Here is a 24,896-nt window from a genome sequence, read left to right as displayed (position 1 = left end):
CATTGTTGATAAGCAAATATGCATACTAAAATGCTCAGACATCATAGTTCATTTATTCATTCCTTTGTGTCACAAACAGTCCCTGAATTCAAGACAAATGGCTTTTATACACAGACGTTTTGTGTACATCTTTCCTACAAAAAACATGTTACCGTTATATATCATGTCAATCTAAAATTGGTAAGAAAACCAGGTTGGTTTCGCACAGATGGGCCGCTGTATATGGAAGATAGTAGCAGTCACGCTCACAGCAGCACATAACTAGCTACGACATTCAGAGTCGAGTGGAAACATACACGCACACACGTGAAGGAAATGTCAGTCATCCCATGATCACATGTACTTAGTACAATGACTTTAGGATAGGGCAGGATTTTTAGAGAGCGAAAGAGGATATTAAAATTGTTGAAATGATCATCATAGTGTATTTGCTGTTCTTGCGGAGTCCGTATAACTAACAGCCATCTCAACAACAGACAATCAACCGATGACACTCCAGCAGCAATTCATCCAATAAGATTAAAAGCATCATTTTACATAAAGCAGCACATCTTTGTATCCAGATAACCATCTAAAACAATCTACTGTGTATCCGCCATTGTGTGACATCATGTCACAGAAGGAGTTAACGTGTACAAAGTACAACAAGTGCTTAGTTTGTGTTGGGATTCACAAACTGGGGCAGCAATGTCATTGTGCGCACAGTGCTCATGTTCAGGGGGTGTTCAAAATGAGACCCACTTCCTGAAATAGTCTTTCAGCCTGTATTCCATTGTCAGTGAAGAGTGTCCGTGTCTTCTGATACTTGGACCGGGCCAGTATGGTCTTTGTGCTATCACACAGTCACATCTGACCTACAGGCCGAATGCAAGTGCAAAGGGTACATGTTCAGGGGGCAGGAACCATTTGAGGATATACTTTACACAACACGAAGAGTGGTACAATAGTCATGGTCCCATGACAGCAGTCACTTGAGGCTGGCTGAGCGTCAATACCTGTAAATTGAAATGCCCATCGCTCTTGCCCCCTTTCCAAAATCAAGCTAGACTAGCGTGTAGAGAACGAATCCTCTGGCCTGCTCAGACAAGATGCATGGTGGGAGTTGTCAAGGATGGATGGTAGTTTGTGGGGGTCACAGCTCAAGTGTCCACAATGGAGTCCGGCTCCAGGACCTCCAGAGGGGACGAGCTGTCGGGGTCTGGGGGCGGAGGCGAATGGGCTGCTCCAGCGCCGGAGCTGCAGGTCACACAACCCTGAGGGACACGGGGGCGGAGTCACGGGGATGTTTAGGTGAACAGTAGACATGAATGACGTGACATGAGCTCGTGCGCACATTCCCACCTGAGTGTCAATCTCTTGTGGGATGGTGTGCTGCTGGATCCAGGGATGGACGAGGGCCAGCTCCTCTCGCTGATCTTGGCTGAACCAAGGCTGGTGGGGCTGAAGCACTCGCAGCTTCTCCCTGTCCTCAGCCAACACCTCACTCTGGTCCCTGCAGGAGGTAATGCATCAAATAAATACTAGTACTATCAAAGTTAAAGCGTTATCTTATTAATTAATCACAAAAAAATATCAGATTAATCATGTATTAATGCAGATGAATCAGACTATTTAATTTTGACCACAGTTTATCCTTTAGCTTGACAGCGGATGGCTACGCTAAAGCTAGCGAAACTACATCTATTAAAAGCAATTAATAATTCAGAATATTTGTTCCTGTCAAAATATTGGGGTCATTTTTTTTTTCATTTTAAATTACGCAAGTAATTAACCGATTAGAAAAATAGGATGACCGTGTGCAGTGGATGAAAAAATGTTGACAACTTCATAACATTAAATGTCAAAAGAATTAACACATAACAGCCTAGGTGCTTTTCAAATTTGGCTGGCAAAAAATGCTGATTAAAAAAAAAAAAGCCTTTTTTATTAAGCGATTAATCGTGATTGATCAAAATTCTACAATGTGATTCGTCTGATTAAAAATTTTAGCTCCAGCATAAAACATACAAAGTCAACGCCCCCCCCCAAAAAAATCTTGACAATAATATGTTCTATGCAGCCCTACTAGTCTAGATATGGTATTTTGGTTAATATTGCATTCGTGGAACATGAGTTGTGCAGCAAAATCCAGCTGTTTTTTTTTCCCTCACGGGGCAGCCATTTTGCCACTTGCTGTGGACTGAAGATGACATCACAGTTGCTCAGGGCTCAGGCAACGGCCAATCACAGTTTACCTGTTTTCTGAAGTTGAGCTGTGATTGGTTGTTACCTGAGCAACTGTGATGTCATCTTCACTCGACAACAAGTGGCAAACTGGCTGCCCTGTGAGATGGTTAAAAATGGCTGGATTTTTCTGCATAACTCATATTCCACAAATGTAACATTAATCAGAATGTCATGTTTACACTAGTGAGGTCACATATAACATATTATTGTCAAGAAATGTTTATGGTTGACTTCCCCTTTAAAATATTATTGAGGTCTAATAGTGTGTTTTTCCAGTATTTTTGTTCATTATTCTCTAAATATTGTTTTACAACATTATTTATACTGTATATTTGTCTCATAATAAATACATTTTACATTAATTTGGGCTGCTTGAGTTACCAGTACTGCTTTTAATCAAGTCCTGATAATTTTATTTTTGTAAGTACAAATGACAGATTTTTCTTAAATGTCAGCGTCTCTATAAAACGCTTTCTGGTCTGCGGCTAAAAAAAAAAGAAAAAAAAAAAAGTGAAATTTAGAGTATACGCACTTCTCCAGGGACCACAACACGCCACTGCCTCCACCCCTACATACCTAATTGAGTTGAGTATATTTACCATTCAAACTACTAATATGGGTAATTGTAAACATTTTTAGGGAGGCCGTCAACTTTCTTCGCCATTTGCGGGGTCCCTATCCCTTCTGAATGTTTTTTTTCTTCAAATCATCACCATCAACAAGAATGAAAAGGGTCGACAACTGTTTGCATGTGTGTACCTCGTACGGATCTGGTACGTCATCATGACATGCTCCGACGTGTGCTGGATCATGCCCCACAGCGAGCTCTCCACCTGATTGTCGAAGCTGCGTTGGTGCTCTGCTGGCACTTCCTGGCTCTTGCGGGCTTTGTGTGATGTGTCGGAGGAATCGTTGCTGGCAAAGTATTTGCTGCTGTTGCTGCTACCTGTTACCAAAGAGAAAATGGGAATCATTCACCTCTACGCAGTAAATTCTGGTAGAGCAAATTTGACTCGATTTAGAGTGGGACCAAATAGACTCAGTTTTATAGTAATATTTACACGGGTTGCTCAACTGATTAATTTCCCTTTATTTTTGCAGTGGTTAAATTCTATTTATGATGTCAGTCAGCCATAATTGTTTTGAAATTAGAACAGTTTAAAAGTTCAACAGAGTCAAAGAGTTTGCGTTTTGGAACGTGAAGTTAAATCTTGTATTCAGGATTCTTACCAGTGTGTGAGGTAGAGGTTCCATTAGAGCCAGATCCAGACCCAGATCCCAGTGATCCTCCAGACTCCCCTGACCCAGACCCAGAGGCATTGGAGCCGGTCCCTGACCGTGCATCTTCTTGCAGCAGGTCGAGCAGCTCACTGGATGTGGTTTGTGCATCATGGTTCCCAGAATCACTCGGGACATCACCCTGGAGAGCGGGAACGTGTTTGGTTAGAACCTCAACTAATTCACTCCTTGCCATTTTCACTGAAACAACCCCCTTTGCTCCAGTTTACTGGATTTTGACTGAGTCTCTTCTTTCATCAGGAAAAAAATATTTATTTTTATCTATTTCCGTTTACCTGTTTCATCATTATTCACAAACCTGTTGAAAACACTAGGGAAAAGAACTTGTTGCAACATGGTCCCGGCTGTTATACTCTGCTGCCACCTGCTGGCCATTTTTTGTTATAACTACCATTGTTTTAAGCGACCTATTCAGGTCAGAAACTGCATCAAAGCTTTCTGTATGCTCCAGCATAAAAAACATGTTTTTGTGACCATGACAATATATCAAATAGAATGTTTTTACACGTTTTTGAGAGCAAATGAGTTCATGTGACTGCAACAGAGATGCATACAAGTGCCAATGACGATCTGTACTACAGGCAATCGTGTTAATCGTGAATTTCATTGCTTTCACCTCATTGACACCCTGCTCATGAAGGCTTTCTGCTAGGTTGTGCCCTGTGCTGCTCTGTCCTTCACTCGGTTTGGGAAGCTCCTCCTGCAGCAAGTTGAGCTGAAGTGGAGAGCTTGAGCGCGAGCTGGAGAATAATGCGCGCGGGTCTGCCGTCTCCTCTTCTTCCCCGACAGAAGAGCAGGCTCTGGGTGAGCCGATCAGGGGTCCGGGGGAGGTCTGAGCTTGGGGCACAGGCTGGGCTTGAAACTGGGGTTGCCGGAAGGGGGCAGCAGGGGCGAATCCTGCCATGGTGATGGGTGCCTGCGGTATCATGGAGGCAGTGGAGGGGGAGTAAATGGATGGATAAGTTGGGTAGTTGGGCAGGATGACAGCCATGACTGGTGTCATGAAGGGACTGATATTCTGGACTGGAGCCATGGGCTGCATATTTTGAAAATTGGGGATATTCTGCAGATTCTGCATGGGTTCCATCTGTATATTCTGCATGCCCGGCAGGTTCTGGTTTTGCTGCATGAGGTGGAAGTTGTAGTTGAGCTGGTCAGGGGGCTGTAGCACCATAGGAGGGGCTCCAGGTAGCTGTTGCAGTCTTGGTGGTTGCTCTGGAGCCGGTTGGGTTGCCAACATGGGAAAGAATGGGGCCTGAAGTGGAGATGTTTGACCATAGGGCATTGCCATCTGCGGCTGAGAGGATTCTGAAGAGGGCCAGGAGGAGTCCGGGACCCGACGTGGAGGTCCGGGTGGAGAGGCATAGCTGTCTGATGAGCCCACGGGTTTGGGACGCCTAAGTCTGGGTTTTACTCTTCGAGAGCGGTTAAGCCCACCGACATTCACTGGGCGTGGATATTCACCTGTTGCAAATTAAAATGTAACCACAGCATTTTAGTACACACAAAAGCTTAGTACTGTATATCATATATTCACATTTGTGAATGCAAACCTCTGTGTTGTGAGTGAGCCATGGAGCTGTTGTCCAGCTGAAGATAGAAACTGTAGGGACTCTGCAGAATGCGATTGCGGAATCGGTCCACATACTCTTGCTCCTCCTTCTGCGTGTGAGCTGAAAGCACCTCCTTGGTGAGACCAACAAACCTTCGCTCCTCAGGGGCAGGGCTTGGTGCAGGACGGACCGGGGCAGGAGCAGCGTCTGTGGGCTCGCTGCCCATTGGCACATCTTCTAGAGCTGTAGCTTCTGTTGAGAAAAACAAAACAAAAAACAAGTCAACCCAAAAATTCTCTTTTCAATAATAATGGTATATGTGCAACACTAATCAAAACAAAGCATTTTTGTTAATACTGTGTTTGTGGAGTACGAGTTAAGTAGCACAATACACCCGTTTTTATCCGTCTCAGGGGGCGGCCATTTTGCCACTTGCTGTCGAGTGAAAATGAAAACAGTTGCTCAGGGCTCAGGCAACGACCAATCACAGCTCACCTGTTTTCTGAAGCTGAGCTGTGATTGGTTGTTAGTGAGACCTGAGCAACTGTGGTGTCATCTTTAGTCGACAGCAAGTGGCAAAATGGCCGCCCCCTGAGATGGATAAAAATGCTACTTTGTGCTACTTAACGCCTATTCTACAGATGCAATTTTAATTAGGATAGCGTGTTTTGACTAGTGGGGCTGCATAGAATGTACTGTAAACATTATTAATGTCATGACAATATTTGAATTTGGCTTCCCCTTAAACAGGCAGAATTTTGAGTGTTGAAGTGAATCGGCAAAAATCAAAATCAAATCAAACTGAATGAAGTGAGGAAATTAAAATCGATACCCAGCCCTAGAACACATACATTATGTACAATATATGGATAAATATTTTGAGAAACCGCTAAAAAATATATAGAGGACTGTGTCCTAGTATGTAAAGCATTAAAACCCATCAAAGCAGACGAGAATGAGTTGAGTGTGGAAGAAAAGGAGAGCCCTGATATCGACACCACCGTTTGGATCAACTAAAACGTGTTCTGTACATGCCTGATTCAGGTTGCGGCACATGGACGATGGTGCTGCTGTATGAACACTGACTGGTGACAGAGACCACACTCATTGCCTTGGTGGACATGGTGATGTCTGTTAGAGGAGCTCCAACAACAGCTGCTGTGCTAGGCCCGATCGACACCTCACTTTCCAACATCGCCACTGGACAGAGAGCACATTTCAGGAAAAAAAAGAAGAAAAGAAAATTCATCTAACAGACTGAGACGTGTACGTGTGAATACCATCTGAAGCAGCTTGAGCTGCGTCATTGGCTCTGGCAGGTTTGTCATCTTCAGAGGTAGAGGACGAGGAAGAAGTGGCTAGGAAATGAGATTCGCTTTTTCGTTTCAGAGCTGGCCCAGTACAGCTCTCCAAATACCTGTAGGACGCCGCCAAAGACACACAGTTGATAAAGAGATGGACATGAATTTGGGCATTCAATAAAGATGACAAGAACCACACATACCTAATAATGTTGTCCACACAGTTGATCTGCTGGTAGGAGGGAATGTGTGTTTGTTTCCTGCTATCTTCAGGATCCCCCACCTCAGGATTGGATGCTACCGGAAGCAAGTGTGCTATGGGACGAGAACATCAATTCAGCCAACATTCAAATAAAAAACACTTATTAGGACTAAAGATGTTGCGTTTTGCATTTATTAGTTTACGTTACCTGAGGCTGGTTTACCAAGAACAGCAATTTTGTGGCTGCTATCAAAATAGGCCTGTTTTCCCCAACTCCTGACTCTATTCACATCTGCACAGATTTGCTGAAGAGTCATCTGGAAGGACACAAAGATGCAACGTCATTCACTTTAACTGCAGCATTGATACTTCACAGCAAATGTGATGATTACGTGACTTACGGGTTCCCGGTGAGAGTCCTCCCACAAGTTACCATTGCTGTCGCTCGAAGAAGCTACGCTGATGTAATGCTCGTGAGAACCGTTACTTCCCAAACTTCCATAACCACTGGAACCGTTGTTATGGACAGGCTGAGGGGAAAAAAAGACTCATTAGCTCATTCATTCCCAGACATTTTTACTGAAGCAACCCCAGACACTCCTGGCTGTTCTACTGGATTTTGACTGATTTTGCAAGGCCCACAGAATATTGTGTTCTATTGCTATAAAAACCTGGAACCTACCAAAAGAAATGTTAAAATCTCTTCTTTCATCAGGGAAAAAAAAGTATATTTCTATCCGTTTCCGTTTTGCAGCAATTAGCATTAGAATATAGCTAAGTTTCATTATTCATTTCATTATTTCATTATTCACAAATCTGTTGAGAACTGTGAGGAAATCAGCTTGTTTTAACATGGCCCTGGTTGATCTCTTATACTCTGCTGCCACCCGCTGGCCATTTTTAATAACTACAATTGCTTCAACAGTTCTCTGTAGTAGAGAGGGTGCATCAAAGCCTTCTGTATGCTCTAGCATAACTACAAAAACCAAAACCGTATAAATATGTCTTTGGGACACTTAAAATATTTAAAATAGAACATATTTATACGTTTTTGGGAGAATTTCTTAAGCGAGCAGTATAATAAACTCCAATATGTAGATCAGTGCTTTTCAACCCTGGTCCTCAGGGCACACTATCCAGCCTGTTTTACATGTCTCTCTATTTGCAACACAGGTGATTCCAATGACAGCTCATTAGCAAGCTCTGGAGAAGCCTGATAACGATCCATCCTCACCTGCGTTGGAATCGGGAGACATGGAAAACAGGCTGGATAGTGTGCCCTGAGGACCAGGGTTGGGAAACACTGATGTAGATGAATAGTAGCAGCAATCACCTGCAAGAAGAGCTTATAGATCTTGGCTTGCAAATCCTTAATTTCTTCATGGGTCACAGTTAAATCCACTTTACTCGGAGCAGCAAACACATCCTCATTCAGTGGAGTCCTACCCAGAAGGCAAACAAGCAAAACAGTTACCTAAGTCTACCTGAGGACATGATCGTGTGATTGCGAATATATTTTGTTGCTCCATACGTTCTGACTTTATGGCGTCCTATGATGAAGGCCACTTTGCGGCTCCAAGGGTTGATGAAGCTGGACCAGCTGGTGTCCAGTGTTATGTAGTCTCCATTCTGACAGCGCAATCGGACAGGCGAGTGTTCAAAGGGTGGCTGACCAGCATACTTCAACACTATAAAAAAAAATAGAAATAAGTTGAAGTCGTCTAGGAATTGTAAGATAGTAGATCACGCAAGTCAAACCTTACCCTTTCGGTGCATAGACAGCAAGAGGGCACGGTCTTCTGGATGAATGCTGGTTAACAACGATGTGCCAATTAGATCTTGAGGGAGGTATCCTAGCAAAGGCACAGCCCTGTGGGAGGTCACCAAATGAGTTGCATTAAATTGAAGTTTAACTGGTCAAGTCAATTCCCAACGTGCACATGTGAATTGGTAATGACCTGTCGTCCACTTCGAGGAACACACAGCCAGGTGAATGGGTGGTGGTGAAGATACGCTTGTCCATGGGGATTCGAGGTGCTGGGGGAGAAAATAATACACCACTCTTGTAGCAAATTAACTAGCTATGGACAATTATTTTGTGTATTATTATGTAGTGCATCAGGTGCTAATGATTATAGTATTACCCTCATATCCTGAAATGATGCGTTCAGCAAGTGCCAAGCAGCACAGCTCCTCCTCCACCCCACTGCTCCCCATTCCCTGCACTTTCAGCAGGTAAGGTGTGACGCGAAACGGGTTGTAGCGCATCTCCCCCTCACGATCCTTGCCACCTCTGTAACAAGTGGGAAACTTCAATGTCTTGTAAAAGTCACTATACAAAAGTTACAAAATTGTGGTTTATGTAATTTTCTACTAACGTTTTGTTATTATTTTTTAAAATCACAGATAGCAACATAAACGCTGACCTGATTCTGCAGAAGAAAGACTTCACCTGGGCAGAGTCAAATAGAACCCCCGCTGTGGAGGTAGCCACAAAGAAATGACATTTATTTGCCACTTGTCATTCAGTAAGATAGATGCAGTCCAGTACAATCACTTTACAGTACAATAGAAAACATACGTAAGAGTGAAACACTTATCCTTTCCATTAGGCAAACAACCAGAAGTTACAGAATCTTCAATATTCTGCTCAGCAACCGCATTGAGTCAAATTAAGACATTCCAACAGAGTTGAGTTCTTAAATTAAGCTTAATGGCTGGCTTATTATCCTTATTGTGTTTCAGGCAGAACATTTTGTTATTTACGTCTGCTTCATTGTTGCTTTAAATAACTGAAGGGCAAAACAATTATACAATAGCAAGGTCAACATAGATGTTAAAAAATAATGTCTCCAAGTCGAAACACATTGTTCCCACCATCATTATGATTCTACAGACTGGTAATACCGGTCAAAATGTCTCTCTTAATTAACAACCAAGGGTGGGTGCTGTAAATGAGTTTACACATTCTTTTTTTTTTGTTTCCTCTTTCTGGTCCATGGAGGATGACTCAAGCTGTTTGGAGAGGTTGTCAGTTTATTTTGGACACTGTACGATTCCATTCACGCCCTATTAAACAAACGGTAGAGTCTAAACATGGTATTCTGATTAATAGTGTTTCTGGAATACAAGTTAAACAGCAAAATCCTCTTGTTTTTTATCCATCTCAGAGGGCGGCCAATTTGCCATTAGATGTCGACTGAAAATGACATCACAGTGGCTCAGGACTCAGGTAACGACCAATGGCGGCCCACCTGTTTTCTGATGCTGAACCGTGATTGGTCATTACCTGAGCCCACAACAACTGTGATGTCATTTTCAGTTGAAAGCAAGTGGCAAAATGGCTGCCCTGAGATGGATAATAACAGGTGCATTTTGCTCTATTTTTCTTGATGATAATATATTCTGTGCAGTCCAACTAGTCTGAACATGGTACTATGGTTAATATTGCAGTAGAATACGAGTTAAGCAGCGAAATCCAGCCGTTTTTATCAGTATCAGAAGGCAGCTATTTTGCCACTTGCTGTTGAGTGAAAATGACATCACAGTTGCTCAGGTCACAACCATTTACAGCTCAGCTTGAGAAAACAGGGGAGCTCTGATTGTTCGTTGCCTGAGCAACTGTGATGTCATCTTCAGTCGACAGCAAGTGGCAAAATGGCCGCCCCGAGATGGATAAAAACGGCTGGATTTTGTTGCACAAATGTTAATATTAAACAGAATGTCATGTTTCGACGAGTGAGGTCACAATACCATATTATTGTCAAGAAATGTTTAAGGTCAACTTCCCCTTTAATTATAATTCTCAAATGCAATATTAATCAGAATGCTGTGTTTAGACTAATGGGGGCAACATATTACCATCAAGAACATTTTTAGGATAACTTCCGCTTTAATGGGTTATTCCATGTTTCACATCGCTGGTGCATTTGTGTTTGGTGGAAGTACCAGTACAAAAAAATAAAATAAAATAAAATTAATCAATTATCAACTCAATATTAATAATTAATATTACTAATAAGAATAAATAAATAAATTACCGGTAATAATAAATAAATTAATAATAATAATAATAATAATAATGATGTTAGGGCAGCACAGTGATTGAGTCCACCTCCCAGTACTGGGGACTCGGGTTCGAGTCCAGGCTCAGGGCTTCCTGGGTGGAGTTTGCATGTTTTCCCCATGCCTGCGTGGGTCTTCTCCGGGCACTGCGGTCTCCTCCCACATTCCAAAGACATGCATGGCAGGTTAATTGGGTAATCTGGATTGCCCCTAGGTGTGCTTGTGTGTGTGTGTGTGTGTGTGTGTGTGTGGATGGTTGTTCGTCTCTGTGTGCCCTGCGATTGGCTGGCAACCAGTTCAGGGTGTACCCCGCCTACTGCCCATAGCCAGCTGGGATAGGGTTAAGCACCCCCACGCGACCCTTGTTAGGAGCAAGCGATTCCGAGAATGGATGGATGGATAATAATGTTAAAAAAATAATAAATACTTGTATCCCAAGCGCACCTGTGTGCGAGTTGGTCCAGGGTGGGAGATGCGGCTGTGCCGTGTGAGAGTAGAAGACGTTGACATCCTGGGGGAAGAGCAACTCCACAAACTTGGCCGACTCAAGGAACTTCCTCTTGCAGCACAGGATGCTGGGCGCCTGTTCGGACGCATGCAGAACACGGCCGCTCGAGAGGGAGAAGACCACCACAAAGGAGTCCTACACGGGGATACAGAGGCGCACGCACACACGCAAGCCAAGTCACGCACACACAAAAGCAGTAAACACATATACACTCACACACCACCCAGTTGTAAGGCAAATATAAGGGACACATGCAAATGTGTGCTTGTATGTTTGCACCATATGCACAACTATGATGAAATTCTCAATTAAGCATCAACTTAAAAGAAATGGTCTATTGTGCAGAGTACAGACTGTGAGAATGATGACGAATGAGTGGTAAGAGTTGGCATGTGTACCGTGTTCTTAAGGGTGTGTTCCGAGGTGACTCTTTCCAGCTCTTCACGAGTACAAACGGTGGCATTACTCTTCTCATCCTGACCATTTCGCATCAGCAATTTGTAATACTCGCTATTGGCTGCAGAGAACGATAAACCCAAGTTAGAAAGGCTTTTCCTCTGATTGAGAATCAAGAGTTTTGTTAAGCAACATGCTACCTTGTACTTGCTTGACACACTTGAGGGCATAATGTAAGGCTTCTACAGTGCTGGCTTTGCTACGGCTGCGTTTGTCAGATGGAAGCCTCTTCTTCATCTCAGCTACTGCGTTTATCATCTCTTTGTGAACCTGACCTTTACTCCCATCTGCATTCACACTGCTGCATGGAGACACGTGAGCAGGAGGCGGGGTAAAGAAGCTCCTCAGATCATTCCAACAATCGCAGATGGTGTGCACAGACCAAGGTTATTTTAGTTAACAAAAACTAATGAAAAAACTAAAACAACAATTCAAAAATCTATTTTGTTAACGAAATAAAATAAAAACAAAAATGCTATTTTGTAAAAAACCTAAACTAACTAAAACTATGTTTTTTGTTTACATGGCAAAAATATCCTTCGTTTTAGTCTTTGGTAATTTATTTAGTACATGAGGCTTTGGGGATGTTTTTAAATGTAATTTAAGCATATTTGTTTAGATATTAACCAGAATAAGGACGTTGAAATGTCTGTCACACGAAAGTGACCTCATCTTACAGAAGCCAATAGAAAAGCACCTTCAGATGAAGTCGCCCCTAGGCGACAATTCTGCATGCTTGACTTTTGGCTCCAATGACTCGGCTCACCTGCTTTCTCATACAACTCAGTCGAAATGCAACGCTAGGAAAGAAATTAAGTTTTTTTTCTCTCCCATTTTACCATGGTATTTATTAAATATTGCACACAAGTAATACATTTCAAATAATAATTAAAAAATAATACTGAAACCAACTAAAATTAAGCATTTTTAAATAATCAAACTAATAAAAACTTAACAGCACCACTCTGAAAAAAGAAAAAAAACTCAAAATGAAAAATAAAATAAAATGAAAAATTCCCAAACTATAATCTGGTGTAGACAGATTTGAAAGGATGACAATGTGATTCTAAAGTATTGAGTCTTTTTTTAACTTTGATTTTGTCACTGTCATAATACCTCTTTGTGGAGGCCGAGGTGGATCCTGTGGCGCTTCCAGTGCTGTGATTGTCTGGGGACGAGAGGTCGTGCGACCCACTAGTCATCTCCTCGTCTTCCTGTCCCACCTCTCCACAGACGTGAACCCTGACGCTCGTAGAATGAGCCCGTCGGACCTTCTGCCCCGATGACATCCCGTCTTCCCTGCCACCTCCTCCTGTTGCCGATGGCATCAAGGGCTCCTCTCCATCTGGGCCGCTGTCGCCAGCGGGCATCTCTTCGATTTGGTCACACATCAGTGGTAATTCCGCCAGTCACCTTGGTCAATGGTGGTTTTCATATGATCAACAACAGGAAGTGGTTCCATGGGGTCCTTTAATTTGTGTGGAATGCCGGAGGAGGTGGTGTGTCTTCAGTACTGCAGATTTGGAGGATAGAAATTGATTTTAAGAGCAATGGTTTAATTGTGGGCAATTGGTTATGGGACACCCTATGGGACCGGCGTGTGTGTACTAAGCATTGCTGTGATGATGTATTATATTGTGAAAAATAACTACTCTCAAACTTTTCCAGTGGGATCGGCAGAATGGGGAAATGAAATGAAAAAAGTGTGCATCTCCAACAAAACAACTCTTCCAAGAGTGGAACTATTTGCAAAGGATGTTACAGGAAAGCTTCTGAAAAATATGGGAAAACTAAAAGCATAATTTATGCCCATATCTGTAGACAAAAAGTGTGATGTTAAACTGTGTTTTTTGATGTTTAAAAAAAAAAAAAAAAAAAAAAAAAAAAGAGAGAGAGAGACCAATCAAATCACCTCAAAACTTTCCCATCATTGATGTGACCTATAAACTATATAACTCAATTGGGAAAAAAAAAAAAAAAAAGACATCTTTTTGAAATGGGGAAAAAAATAAACAACTGTTTTTTACATAAGCGTGGCTACCTTTTCATAACTGGGGACGAGTTCAACGAGTCTGTGTTCTCCAGAATTAACCAATCACATTCAAACATGTTCAATGGGAGTCAGCAGCACACCTGCTAGACTGATACAATTTCGAAAGTCATGTAACAAAATCGCTGGGGTATCTGGGGCCCAGACCTTACGTCACATATTGGCAAATATCAGGTATTCTTCAAAAATCTATACTTGGTCAGTCCACATGAATTATTGACCAATCTAAAGCATTGAAAATGGCTTTTTCTATTTGATGACGTGACGTTAACAGCTAAACAAACATCCTGTTTTGGGGGTCTCCTAAAAAGTGCCGATTTTGGAGGTACAGTACAAGGCTTTTTTATATTATTTAGAACGATGTATTCTATTGATTATCCCATTGATTAATCCTGTTAATTTTTTTTTTTTCCATTACTAAACAATACCAAATTGTGCATAAAAGAAATGAGCGTTTAACAGATTGAGCAATCATTGTTTTTTATTTCTGAAAATAAAACAACACCAACCTGTGGTAAAATGTTGTGCTTTTTAGTAGGGCTATCACTCACTATTGAATATTTTCAGAAGTGAAAAAGATTAGGTATTTGGAATGGCAGAACCAGAGTTGAAACCTGAATTAGAATGAACATCTGAGGGGTCAGGGTGATCTGCAGACGGTGTGCAACCGTGCACAGGAGGCGCCCTTGCAATCGGACAGATTTGGAGCAATATTTTGTCACATTAGACGTGCCACACTGATAAATTTCTACCCCCAAAGACTGAGTGATGTAATAAATCTTAATGCCAAAAATCTGCAACAAACTTTTATTTGAGTGTTAGCATATTTATGCAACCAGGTAACTCAAAGTTTTCCTCATTATTTTTTTCTGTTTGTTTTTCAATTGAGGTGTCCAGGTTATAAGACACATTAAAAGTGGAAAAACGTTAGAAATGAATTAGCTGGGTTACACTTCTTTACATCAAAAAAAAAACCTGGCCTTTGGACAGGGGGTGTGCAGTCTTGTTAGATCAACTGAACACTGAAAAGACAGCAGCTAGTGAAAATATCCTGCACAGTCTCTGCAGGATTACATAATCAGGGAGCTCAGTTTGGAAGAGTGGAAGAGTGGAAGACATCTTGAGCTATTGGAACCCTGCTGTTTAGAACTTTTCTTTTTTTTTTTGGTGCAGGGTGGCGGAGACCTTGAGGCCTAAAGCAGGCCTGTTAAAACCACACATAAGTCTTACCTCTTCAATAAAACCACCTGTTCATATACTGTGTAATTCATGGGTTCATAACAATTAATCATAAAACTAAAACAATGACAATCACAAAACGGCATTATGGAAATCCACCATACCTATTAGCATAACCAATTTAGGATTTACGAGTCACATGACACTGTTCTTTGGCTGACTCTCTACTCATCAGTATGCTGATAATCCAGACTTCAGTGATCAGTCATTACCTTATATTAATTCCAAACATTAAAGTCACACTTTTTTTTCATAGTTTGGCTTGTTCTGCGACTTTTATCAGGTGCAACATGTATATACTTAGAGCTCAGACTGACAACACAAACCCCCATTCCCTAATCATGATTCGTGATGACTTTCGCATGGTGGTTGGCAAAACCTACAAAAGTATTTGCCAAATACCAAAATAAAGTAGTAGTAGTAGTAGTAGTAGTAGTAGTAGTGCATGATGCCATAACACCGTATTTAAAACAAAGTACAATAAGAAATGGAAGAATTAGTAGAAGTAGTCACAGCAACTAATGTGTGACATATCCCTAGGTTAGCATGCGGCTTCCACCAAGATAATGATTATTTTACAGCATTAAAAGGAGCAATAACAGACAAGGACTCTTGGCAAAAAATGCAATACAGAATTCTATGTCATTTTAAACCACCCGTGACCCTTGTGGGGAATAAGCGGTCAAGAATGGATAGATAGATGGATGGATGGATGGATGGATGGATGGATGGATGGATGTCATTAAAAAACAAAAAACAAAAAAAAGTATTAGTTAGAAGCAGACGTTAAAACCAACCGGAACTTGTTTGCTGCAGTCAGAAATATGAACTGCATGTAAACATAGTCTATGTCATAAACCAATCAGCAGCTCATGCTTGAACTGTTGTCATCTCTACTGCCAGATGCACTGTGATCCGGCGCTTCTTTTTTGGGGCACACTAAATAACCAAATGGCACATCTGAGCATCGGAGAGTTTCCAAACACACCCACGATTAGGGAACGGGGATTTTGGGTGCAAGTCTGAGCGCTAATGTTCTTGGTCTCGGTTTTTATATAAATTTCCCCCAAAATTGTGTCTTATACCCCATAGTGACTTATATATGTAATTAAAAAACGAATAATATAAAGATCTCAAAATTTTTGGGGCGCTATTATTCTCTATAGGGGTGCCCCTAAAAATGGGCTCGATACGCCTATGGTCATAACAGAAGTTCTTACTGTTGCCGTGGTTGTGAGCTCTTCCCCTTGGCATGACAGTGGGCTGTTGTTTTATGTTCATCGTTAAATTGGCCAATTGTGCTCAATACTTAATGTTGTTCGATCTGGTGCTAAAGAAGAATTCTGACAGTCTCTGATGCGAGGTCATTATCATGCACATTCAAACATGTCCCTGGAGACCTTGCAATGTATAGAAAATGTAAGGATGGAGTCAAAAGACTGAAACCAAAATTACAAGAAAAAAAATGCAAAATTACTGCCTTAATTGTGAAAATTGCAACCTGTATACCTGCTTTTTCAAAAAAAACAAAAAACAAAAACCAACAGCAGCATAATGCACTTGAGGCTGACTCAAAGCAATCCTGACCCCCTCTTTAAAGTTCAAAGCCACTTCAACACATTAACCAAGACAACCGGAAAAAAAAAAAAAAAGAAAAAAAAAAAAACTCAGTCACCGCCCAAACGGCCAAGCCCCCTCGCATTCAGCAGTTAACTAGCAATTATATTTTAATTACATTTGTTTACAACCCAACATACATACAGCATTACATTTTGAAGAGATGTTATTACAACACGGTACGCGACATATATCGTGAGGAACGTCAGATGAAAGTTTCTTGTCTACTTCATCGTCAGGATTACTTAAATTACAGTAACCAATGCATAAAAAAGTATGTTAGAGTTAGTTGACATGGTTTAAAAGTAACATCTTGCTACAACCCGCTGCGTTATGGCAGACATGTTACTCAACGTTAACTACTTATCGGCTTCACACCGAAGACAATCGACTACTGCCGCAAGAACGCGCTCGATTTAGTTAAAATGATTACTATGATTCCCGACGATAGCAACAAGATAGTTAGTTTATATACAATGCTGATCACCAGACAAATATTATTTTTCAAGATTTACTTCCTTATTTGTGTGGGGTAAGTGGACGAGATGGCTAGCTAGCTTAAACCAGTAGCAATTTCCAAAAAACATAGCCTAAACACTTTTTTGTAAAATATTTTACCTTTTATACTGCACGCGTTCCTCCACTTGAATGTATTTTGCCGTTAACGGTTCGTCTGGTCGCAATTAACCTATTTTTGATGAGATCTCAGTCACAAACGTAAATCGCCAAGTATTCCCGTGCGCTTGACACATTTGTGCAACGTGAGTCCGGTTGGGTATGGCCCCGCCCAGTACACGATGATTGGACAAATAAATTTGCATGTGTTCTTTGAATGGCTGATACATCGTTTGTGGGCGTGTCTCCAATATTGATTTGTCAAACGACTGTGGTGGTTCACGTGGACCGCCATGTTACATAACAGAGGGAAACGTACGTGCTGTACAGTGAAAATTGCGCACGCGCAAACCATCACAGGCCTTTTCATCACCGCAGGAATGAACACTTGAGACACCTCATTCATCAGATTGCTGTTAAAAACTGTTTATACATCACACATTACGTTGCAGTTAATACGTTATTTTATTGGTGTAAATCAAAATACATTTTAGTATTAGGTCCACATCTGATATTACATTAATTACTCGAAATGAGTATCAAGAATAAAAGTATAAATAATTTATAGTGTAGAAGTAGCAAATGCATGAGAATGGCTAAGATTAAAAAAATAATAATAAAAAAAAGAACTGTAGAAAAAGGGCACTAAAATATAACAGAAAGTAACAAGACACCATTTAACGCATTTTAATCAGATGCAACAGCAGGGTATGCAATCATCCAGTGTTAGCACAATACATGTAATTTTCACTGTAATTCCCCAAACTAAGTGTTTCTACAAATTCCAACAGCTGCAATGTTTAGCAGCAGTGGACATAAAACAAAAAGCATTCAAGATTAGCTCCACATTAGTATTAAAACTATAGCACAATAAAATGACATAACAGACGTGTACACTTTGATTGGATACATCAGTGTCATTATACACTCACTGAAGTTAATCTAGTATTTTGGTGCATTCTGAAGGCCCAACTGACTCCATCAGGTAGATAATTATCATTCATTATGTGGAACAAGTATCTTTTTTTTTTTTTTTTTTTACACAGCCAGGCCATTTCCATTTCTACAAAGTCCTTTGAGGGCCATACTGAATACTTATGAACTAATCTGTTTGTTGTGTAGTGTGACAATTTGTGGGTTAAATGCTAACAGTGGACATTACATTTAATTTACCTTGCCTTCTAGAACTGGTTCTTAAGTTTTCAGAATTGCATGGCGGGCTATTGTGGCCATAGGTTGCCCATCCCTGCTGTAGAAGTTGATCCCCATCGAAGCACAAATTTGTTTTAAACTACACACCAAGCACAAGTCATTCCTGAGACAGTGATGCAAATTTATGAACTGACACAAACGTGTTCCTCCTAAGATATCTTTGATATAAGATGATTAATTTAATTATGTCATATATTCACAATTGAATTCACTCCAAGTTCAATTTACTTAAGTATATAACTAACAATTGATATCTCTGCAAAACAGAAGTACATAAGCACTAAGTCGTGTATAAATAAGTTAAGGCATTGGGTCGTATTATCATACAATCGAACAACTCTTTGTCTTTTGAAGTCAGGCAGAAGCAAAATACAGTATAGGAGTACTCTTCCAAAGTTGAAAAATGCTGAAATTGCTTCAATGGTAGGCACAATACATTTCCAGAAAATTTTTAACTTTTTCTAAAGGCACATTCTTACCTTGGCACACACACTGTTGGCTAGTTGGCAAGCATAAAAACAAAATACAAGAGGATTTCACAACTATACACCATATTTTGTGTTGTATTCAAGGACAATGGGTACGTTTTGATATAAGTTACAACACGAACTGGAGAGGAGGCACCATTTTTTTGTTTCCAACATTTGACACCAATTTAGTTTTAGTTTAATTAGCTAATCATCTGTCAATATGTCTTTGGTATGTGGCACTGCATAGGAAAGGCTTGTAGTTAGCCCGTCCTTTACTGAGGCACATGCCGGCACACATAACAGGACAAGGAATGAAGACCCCCCCCTCCCGTTCCACGGACAAGAAAATGTGGAACTAAGAAGCCACTCAAATGTGACCTCTGCCTTCAAATGATGCATGTTGCTCATCTCTTCCTCACGCAGTTCCTCCTCCTCTTGATGTCGTTTTACGCTTGTGACCAAACTGAAAAGAAAACAAAAGAAGAGTAAATAGTTTGAGCATATCAGTGAAATTTCAGAAAAGAAATGCACACCTGAAATGTCATATGTGTATAGGGGTGCAAATATTTAGGGGAGGGGCAAAAGGGCATGCAGGGTGTATTACATTCTCGACGGGCAACTTCTTTCTCAACATTTTCTTGGTAATATTTTGCTACGTGATACTCACTAATAATGATGACCACGATAATCACTAGGACGGCTATCAGGATGGCCCACATCTGCAAGGCAGGTAGGCAAAGAATGAAAGAGCTCAGCTCAAATTCAAAAACAGCTGCAAGATGTTAAAAAAAAAATAAAAAATAAAAAAAAAAAAAAATAAAAAAAAAAATAAAAAAAATAAAAATAAAAAAAAAACTTAATCATTGTACCTTGCAGTTCTTCCACCAGTACTTCCTCTTCAGCTTGGCAGCGCTGGTCTCAAACTGGGATGCTCCAGCTTGGAGTGCATCTGCTCGGTCGTCCAGTTCAGATAACTTCTGGTCACGTTCCAGCACTTTGTCCACATTCACACGCATAATATCCACCACCTGGATGCAAACGCCACGTTTGATCAATTGATTAATTCTCTTAGGGCTACAAAAAAGAAAAAGTGACTTAAATCAAATGTCTGGGACCGCTTAACAACACCATATTGGAGCCAAATATTTAAATAGCAAAAAGAGAGTTCCAAATACTGTTTGCTGTGTTTACAGATCTGAATTAAGTAAGACCCATTGCACACTCAGAGACTGGGGGGGTCAGTGTGTCGGGGGGTTAATCTAATGCATCGATTTATTGCCAAAATAAATGGACAGCTTAATCGATTAAAAAAAAAAAAGTTAATTGCAGCCCTACATAAATGTCATCGTAGTACCAACTTGTATGAACAGACATCAGACAGTATCAGGAAACACCCGCACATAACCCACATGTTCCACTGATCCACAAACCCTACTAGTGCCACTCCCCTCAGACAGAGCGTGCAGAGGAGTGTGCAAGCGTTACATAACCACAGTGATTATATAAACCTCCGGCAACCAATTGGAGGCTCTGCGGACATGCTTAAAGTTACTGTTCTGTGTAGGAGGGGCTAATTTCAGCATTTAAAAAAAAAAAAAAATTGGAAGAGCATGCTGTCATACGTCATTTCAAAGCAATCTTATCACAAAGTATTCTCAGGCCAGTAAATTAACATGTGAAACGTATTTGCGGGCAACACATTTCCTTGTACTGGCGCTTCATAAGAGCAATGTCAAGGGTTATGCAATTCTGTTTGAGACACACATCAAGAAACAATGAGTCATCGGGTAGCCAGGGACAGCGAGAGGGAGGAACAATCAATGGAGGCTCTGAACTGACGTCAGTACAAGAAGGAATAATTTTGATGAAAGCAACTTTCACTAGGCAGTGATGATGTGCAAACATTTGCATCAGGCCTAAAATTATGTCATTTCATTAATGCAATGGATGGTTAAATGGGTGCTATGACTAATGTTTTTTAAACTTGGACTATGGTGAAACTCTGAGTTTGAATAAAATTAATTTCAGTAACTTAATCCCCTTCAATTGAAGGGCCAGTACCTGCTGCCCTCGGTAGTGTTGACCACGTTGTTTTCAAGTTGAACGTCTTTTCCATCTTTGGCTATTTTACTTGTTTTTGTGCATGGTATTGCATTGGCAGGTGAAATTAAAACTGCTTTAATAATGACTGAAAGTTCATGATCAGATGTTGTTTGGAGGACGCATGAAGCACTGACAAGTGGTGCCGGCTAGCGCTGCGCCGAGAAGCTGATTCCGACAGGAGGTCTGCAAAAATAGGTGGGCATGTCCAACATGGGCGATTCTCCTGCTTGCCATGATTACTTTCGAATCATTACTATTTTCAACCTGCAGTGGAGCACCTCAGATTGAAGTTTCAGGAAGCTACCCTCCATTATTTGCAGAAAAACTGGCCTATCATGAGATTTTATTAAATGGCAAAAAAAAAAAAAAAAACACTACCGCAATTAGTTTTCACCATGAAAAAATATTTTTTACATTGTATGAACCTTAGGAGAACAGTTTGAAATGACAGTGCTTAAAATTTCCTGGTTTAACAAACAGTGTCTGGATGTGCTGTCTCGGATGTGAACAGTCAGCAGCATGAACACAATGCTCAACCCTTGATAGATAAGGTCTGCACTTTATCATCAGCATTTTAATGGTCATAAAGCAAATATTTCTCAAACACATGAACATCTGCACATCATCTGTTGTTAATGTAGACGCGCCACGTTTGCTGCTCGCTTATATGTGAGGAAGTTGTCATTCTGTGCAGGAGACAGTAAGGCCCAGTATACACAAAAGGTTCCCGAATAGCCTGCAGTGTAAAAATATTAAATGCGTTTCAGTATTTACGGCTATTAATCACGGAAATTCCCTTTTCATGAAACATCCACTAACTTGAGGACAACATAGAGAGGATAGGGTCACAAAAGTTAGCCTGTTTGGGGGAGGACGGGGGGGTGCAAAGAAATTAGGGCTGCACAATATTGGAAAAACATGCGATAGGCAATATAGTTGCTGAATATAGCAATATCGATATTATTGCTATATTTAATATGTACCTAAAGACATGACATTTTTATTATCTAATGAAAGAATTACATTTTTTTTCATGCGGCAAAATAATCAAACTCAATGTATTCTTAATTCAGTGTAATTACCTCTCGATAATGTTCAACTATTGGATGGCAGTGCATATTTTCGTTAAGTGCACTTTATTCCAACTATGTTTTGCATTTGCATTATTAGAGTTGGAACATCCATGTAACTAGGGGAATAGAAACCACATAAAAAGAGAGGGTGAGGAGGGGATTTTTCTCAGAGAGCGCAGTCGTGAATTGTATCAGTCAGTTCCTCTCCTCTCTCCTCGCAAACTTTGAACTGAGTGTCTTCTCCATTTTTTGTAATGTTTAATAAATGTCAAATAAGTAGACCTGACAGTCCACCTGGTCAAATTCAGATAAAAGTATAAAATTCCATATCAAACTTATTGCATGCCTTTGCGATATAAATATTACATAGGCCAATATCGTGATATCGATATTTTTTCGATATATTGTGCAGCCCTAAAACAAATCCTGGTGGGCCGCTGCCGGGCTAATAAAATGCTAGGGGAAAGCCTGAATACTTTGACAACACATTTCTGAAAGGTCATTGCAAAGGTTTCCACAACTCATGCAGTGAACATATTGAGAAAAAGCATCACTGCAACTAGGGGTGTGAATTGCCTAGTACCTGACGATTCGATTCGTATCACGATTCACAGGTCACGATTCGATTCGATACCGATTAATCCCGATACGAATTTATAAGTCGATTGTTGCGATTTTTTTTCATTCAAATTTAGAAAATACTAATCAGTAAGCTTGTAGAGTGTAAGATTTATATGAAAATGTATTATTTATTTATCTGAAATTTCAGTCTTATAGAGGTTGTAATCTGTTTCATGTTTGAACAGCATTAAAATAAAATATTAAGGCTTAATGTTCCGTTCATATAACATTCTTCCATGCTCAAGGTGTGAATCCTAACCCGAAGTCAGACGTTTTGTTGAATATTTTTCCATTAAAAATGGAAGTTTAAAAATCGATTCACACACACACACACACACACACAAAAAAAAAAAAAGGCAATGATGATAAGACGTTGAATCGGTAAGACTACCGAATGAACAATTCTGAGCTCTTTAAAAAAAAAAACAAAAAAAAAACAAAAAAACAAAAAAACGATTTTTTTTATTGAATCGCGCGATGTAGTATCGCGATATATCGCCGAATCGATTTTTTTTTTTTTTTTTACACCCCTAACTGCAACCAATATGTCATATTTTTATATAAGTTCGACCTGTGCAGTTATCTTACCTCATCGACCTGGGCTTGGGTCTGCTGCAAGCGCTTGTTGCTTGACCCTGCACCAGAACCTTCTGGAACTAAGCCTGACCTGGAGAAGCACAATATTGAACATACATGTTATTTTTTGCATAAATCTGGACGTGGCAGACAATATTTCTAAACATAAACTGGTCATGTGTTGTGTAATGAAACCGTGAAAGAAAAATTGTCAAGTGGGAGACTATTACAGGAAGTGAACTTTTTATTTCCTTGTTTGTTATTGCTTTTGAATTGTGGTTCAAAAGAATGACTTAAAAAAAACAATTCAAGAAACAAGCCTAAAAAAAAATGCTAGAATCATTAGAAAAGACGTGTTTTTGCTACGCGTGCTTGTATTTTTTTTAATGTTGTAAATTTTATTTGTATTGGAATCCGTGATGCTGTTACCACACTTTCATATCACTGTTCGTTTAGAAAAGAGAAGGCTATTTCAAGAACAAACTGGAGAGTGACAGGGTGAGTGTATGAACATTCTGTCTGTCAAATCCCTTACTAGGCACCGTAGCACAGATTAACAAGTAAACTTGTGACACTGGATAAGGCCTACATGCAGCCAGTACCATGCTACTACATTCCAGTTTCGCATACACAAGGCGATTAGATAATTTGGCACGCCGGAAGAACACCGGAAAATAGACATTACTCAACTAAAACATTAACAGACCACTGAAAACGTGTTTGCATTCCGCAGCTCATCGATTATCTCAATATTTTTATTGTATAATTTGGCTGAAATATTTCAAATCGTTAAATACATAAATACATAAATAAATAAATACATAAATAAATAAATAAATAAATAAATAAATAAATAAATGTACCACAGCCATTCAAACAACACTTTAACCAGCAGCTGTTTAGTCTGTGTTATGAATCGACTCGCCATTTGATCATTTAATTTATTTTTTTGTGGTTAGAAAAAAAAAAAAAAACTTATGTAGTTTTGACGTCTATACGCTAACTGTTAGGTTAGCTGTTCGGGGATGCTAAATCAAACTGAAGTGAACTTCAGCGAATGTTTGAAGAACAATACAACGTATGAGCTATTAACAAAAACTAGGTTAGAGTTTACTCGGCAATGTAGAATGTTTACGGCTAACGAAAACTTATGAAGAATTCGCCTGGTTAACAAACTAGCACTTGTTGCGCGCTAACAGCTAAGTTTAGGGCGTATGCTACGTTCCATTTTTTTCCGCAACGTAACCAGATCAAGTGTTTCACACTTATTTGACCCAACAACACAATCGACCAGTAATGCGTGCATATACTGTATAGATTTAAATCTTACATCGTGAAGTGAAAGTTGCTTTATCTTGCACCGGATGCTTCTTGTTTGTAAGCGAGTTTCAGAGTTGAGCTGCGTTGCCGTTTCAATGGGAAGTTGGAAATTCGAAGTTCCCAGTCATTTAAAAAAAACTGCACCACCCACTAACCTCGGGAAACTAACTGAAAATATGACAGTTTAGCTGAAGTGAACTAATCACCAACCGTTTGGAAATTGATTAATTTAAAACCTTGATTATTTGTGAAGTTGATTCGATAGCGTCATGTGGCTTATAGCTTTGATTACTTCTGTTTACACATTTCGCATAACACCGGCATTAGTTGTACGTGCGTTAAAAATCTAGATTTAAGCAAAAGTAAGCGTTAAAAATGTTATGTGACGTT

The 24,896-nt window shown here is 40.1% G+C and overlaps 2 protein-coding genes across 2 annotated transcripts; both read right to left on the bottom strand.

Annotated features, from left to right (window-relative positions):
* Window positions 1–34: 34 nt before the first annotated feature.
* Window positions 35–17,287, bottom strand: per3 (period circadian clock 3). Its single transcript, XM_077528680.1, has 22 exons — window positions 17,135–17,287; window positions 12,727–13,123; window positions 11,751–11,911; window positions 11,553–11,671; window positions 11,091–11,289; window positions 9,008–9,059; window positions 8,726–8,874; window positions 8,540–8,618; window positions 8,345–8,451; window positions 8,113–8,269; window positions 7,915–8,023; window positions 6,983–7,111; window positions 6,790–6,898; window positions 6,583–6,694; window positions 6,359–6,495; window positions 6,114–6,278; window positions 5,079–5,330; window positions 4,142–4,989; window positions 3,457–3,646; window positions 2,986–3,172; window positions 1,342–1,492; window positions 35–1,253 (listed from the first exon to the last, which is right to left on the bottom strand). Exons 2-22 carry the CDS (start codon window positions 12,999–13,001, stop codon window positions 1,140–1,142), a joined length of 3,801 nt encoding a protein of 1,266 aa, XP_077384806.1. The 5' UTR covers window positions 13,002–13,123; window positions 17,135–17,287; the 3' UTR covers window positions 35–1,139.
* Window positions 17,288–17,802: 515 nt separating this feature from the next.
* Window positions 17,803–24,848, bottom strand: vamp3 (vesicle-associated membrane protein 3 (cellubrevin)). The gene is made up of 5 exons (XM_077530299.1): window positions 24,517–24,848; window positions 23,199–23,277; window positions 19,683–19,841; window positions 19,481–19,532; window positions 17,803–19,276 (listed from the first exon to the last, which is right to left on the bottom strand). Coding segments are annotated over exons 1-5 (309 nt in total). The 5' UTR covers window positions 24,519–24,848; the 3' UTR covers window positions 17,803–19,259.
* Window positions 24,849–24,896: the final 48 nt, after the last annotated feature.

Source organism: Festucalex cinctus, chromosome 8 (genome assembly GCF_051991245.1).
Source record: "Festucalex cinctus isolate MCC-2025b chromosome 8, RoL_Fcin_1.0, whole genome shotgun sequence".
In the NCBI taxonomy this organism is placed as follows: Eukaryota; Metazoa; Chordata; class Actinopteri; order Syngnathiformes; family Syngnathidae; genus Festucalex; species Festucalex cinctus.
This window is presented reverse-complemented; position numbering and strand designations above follow the sequence as displayed.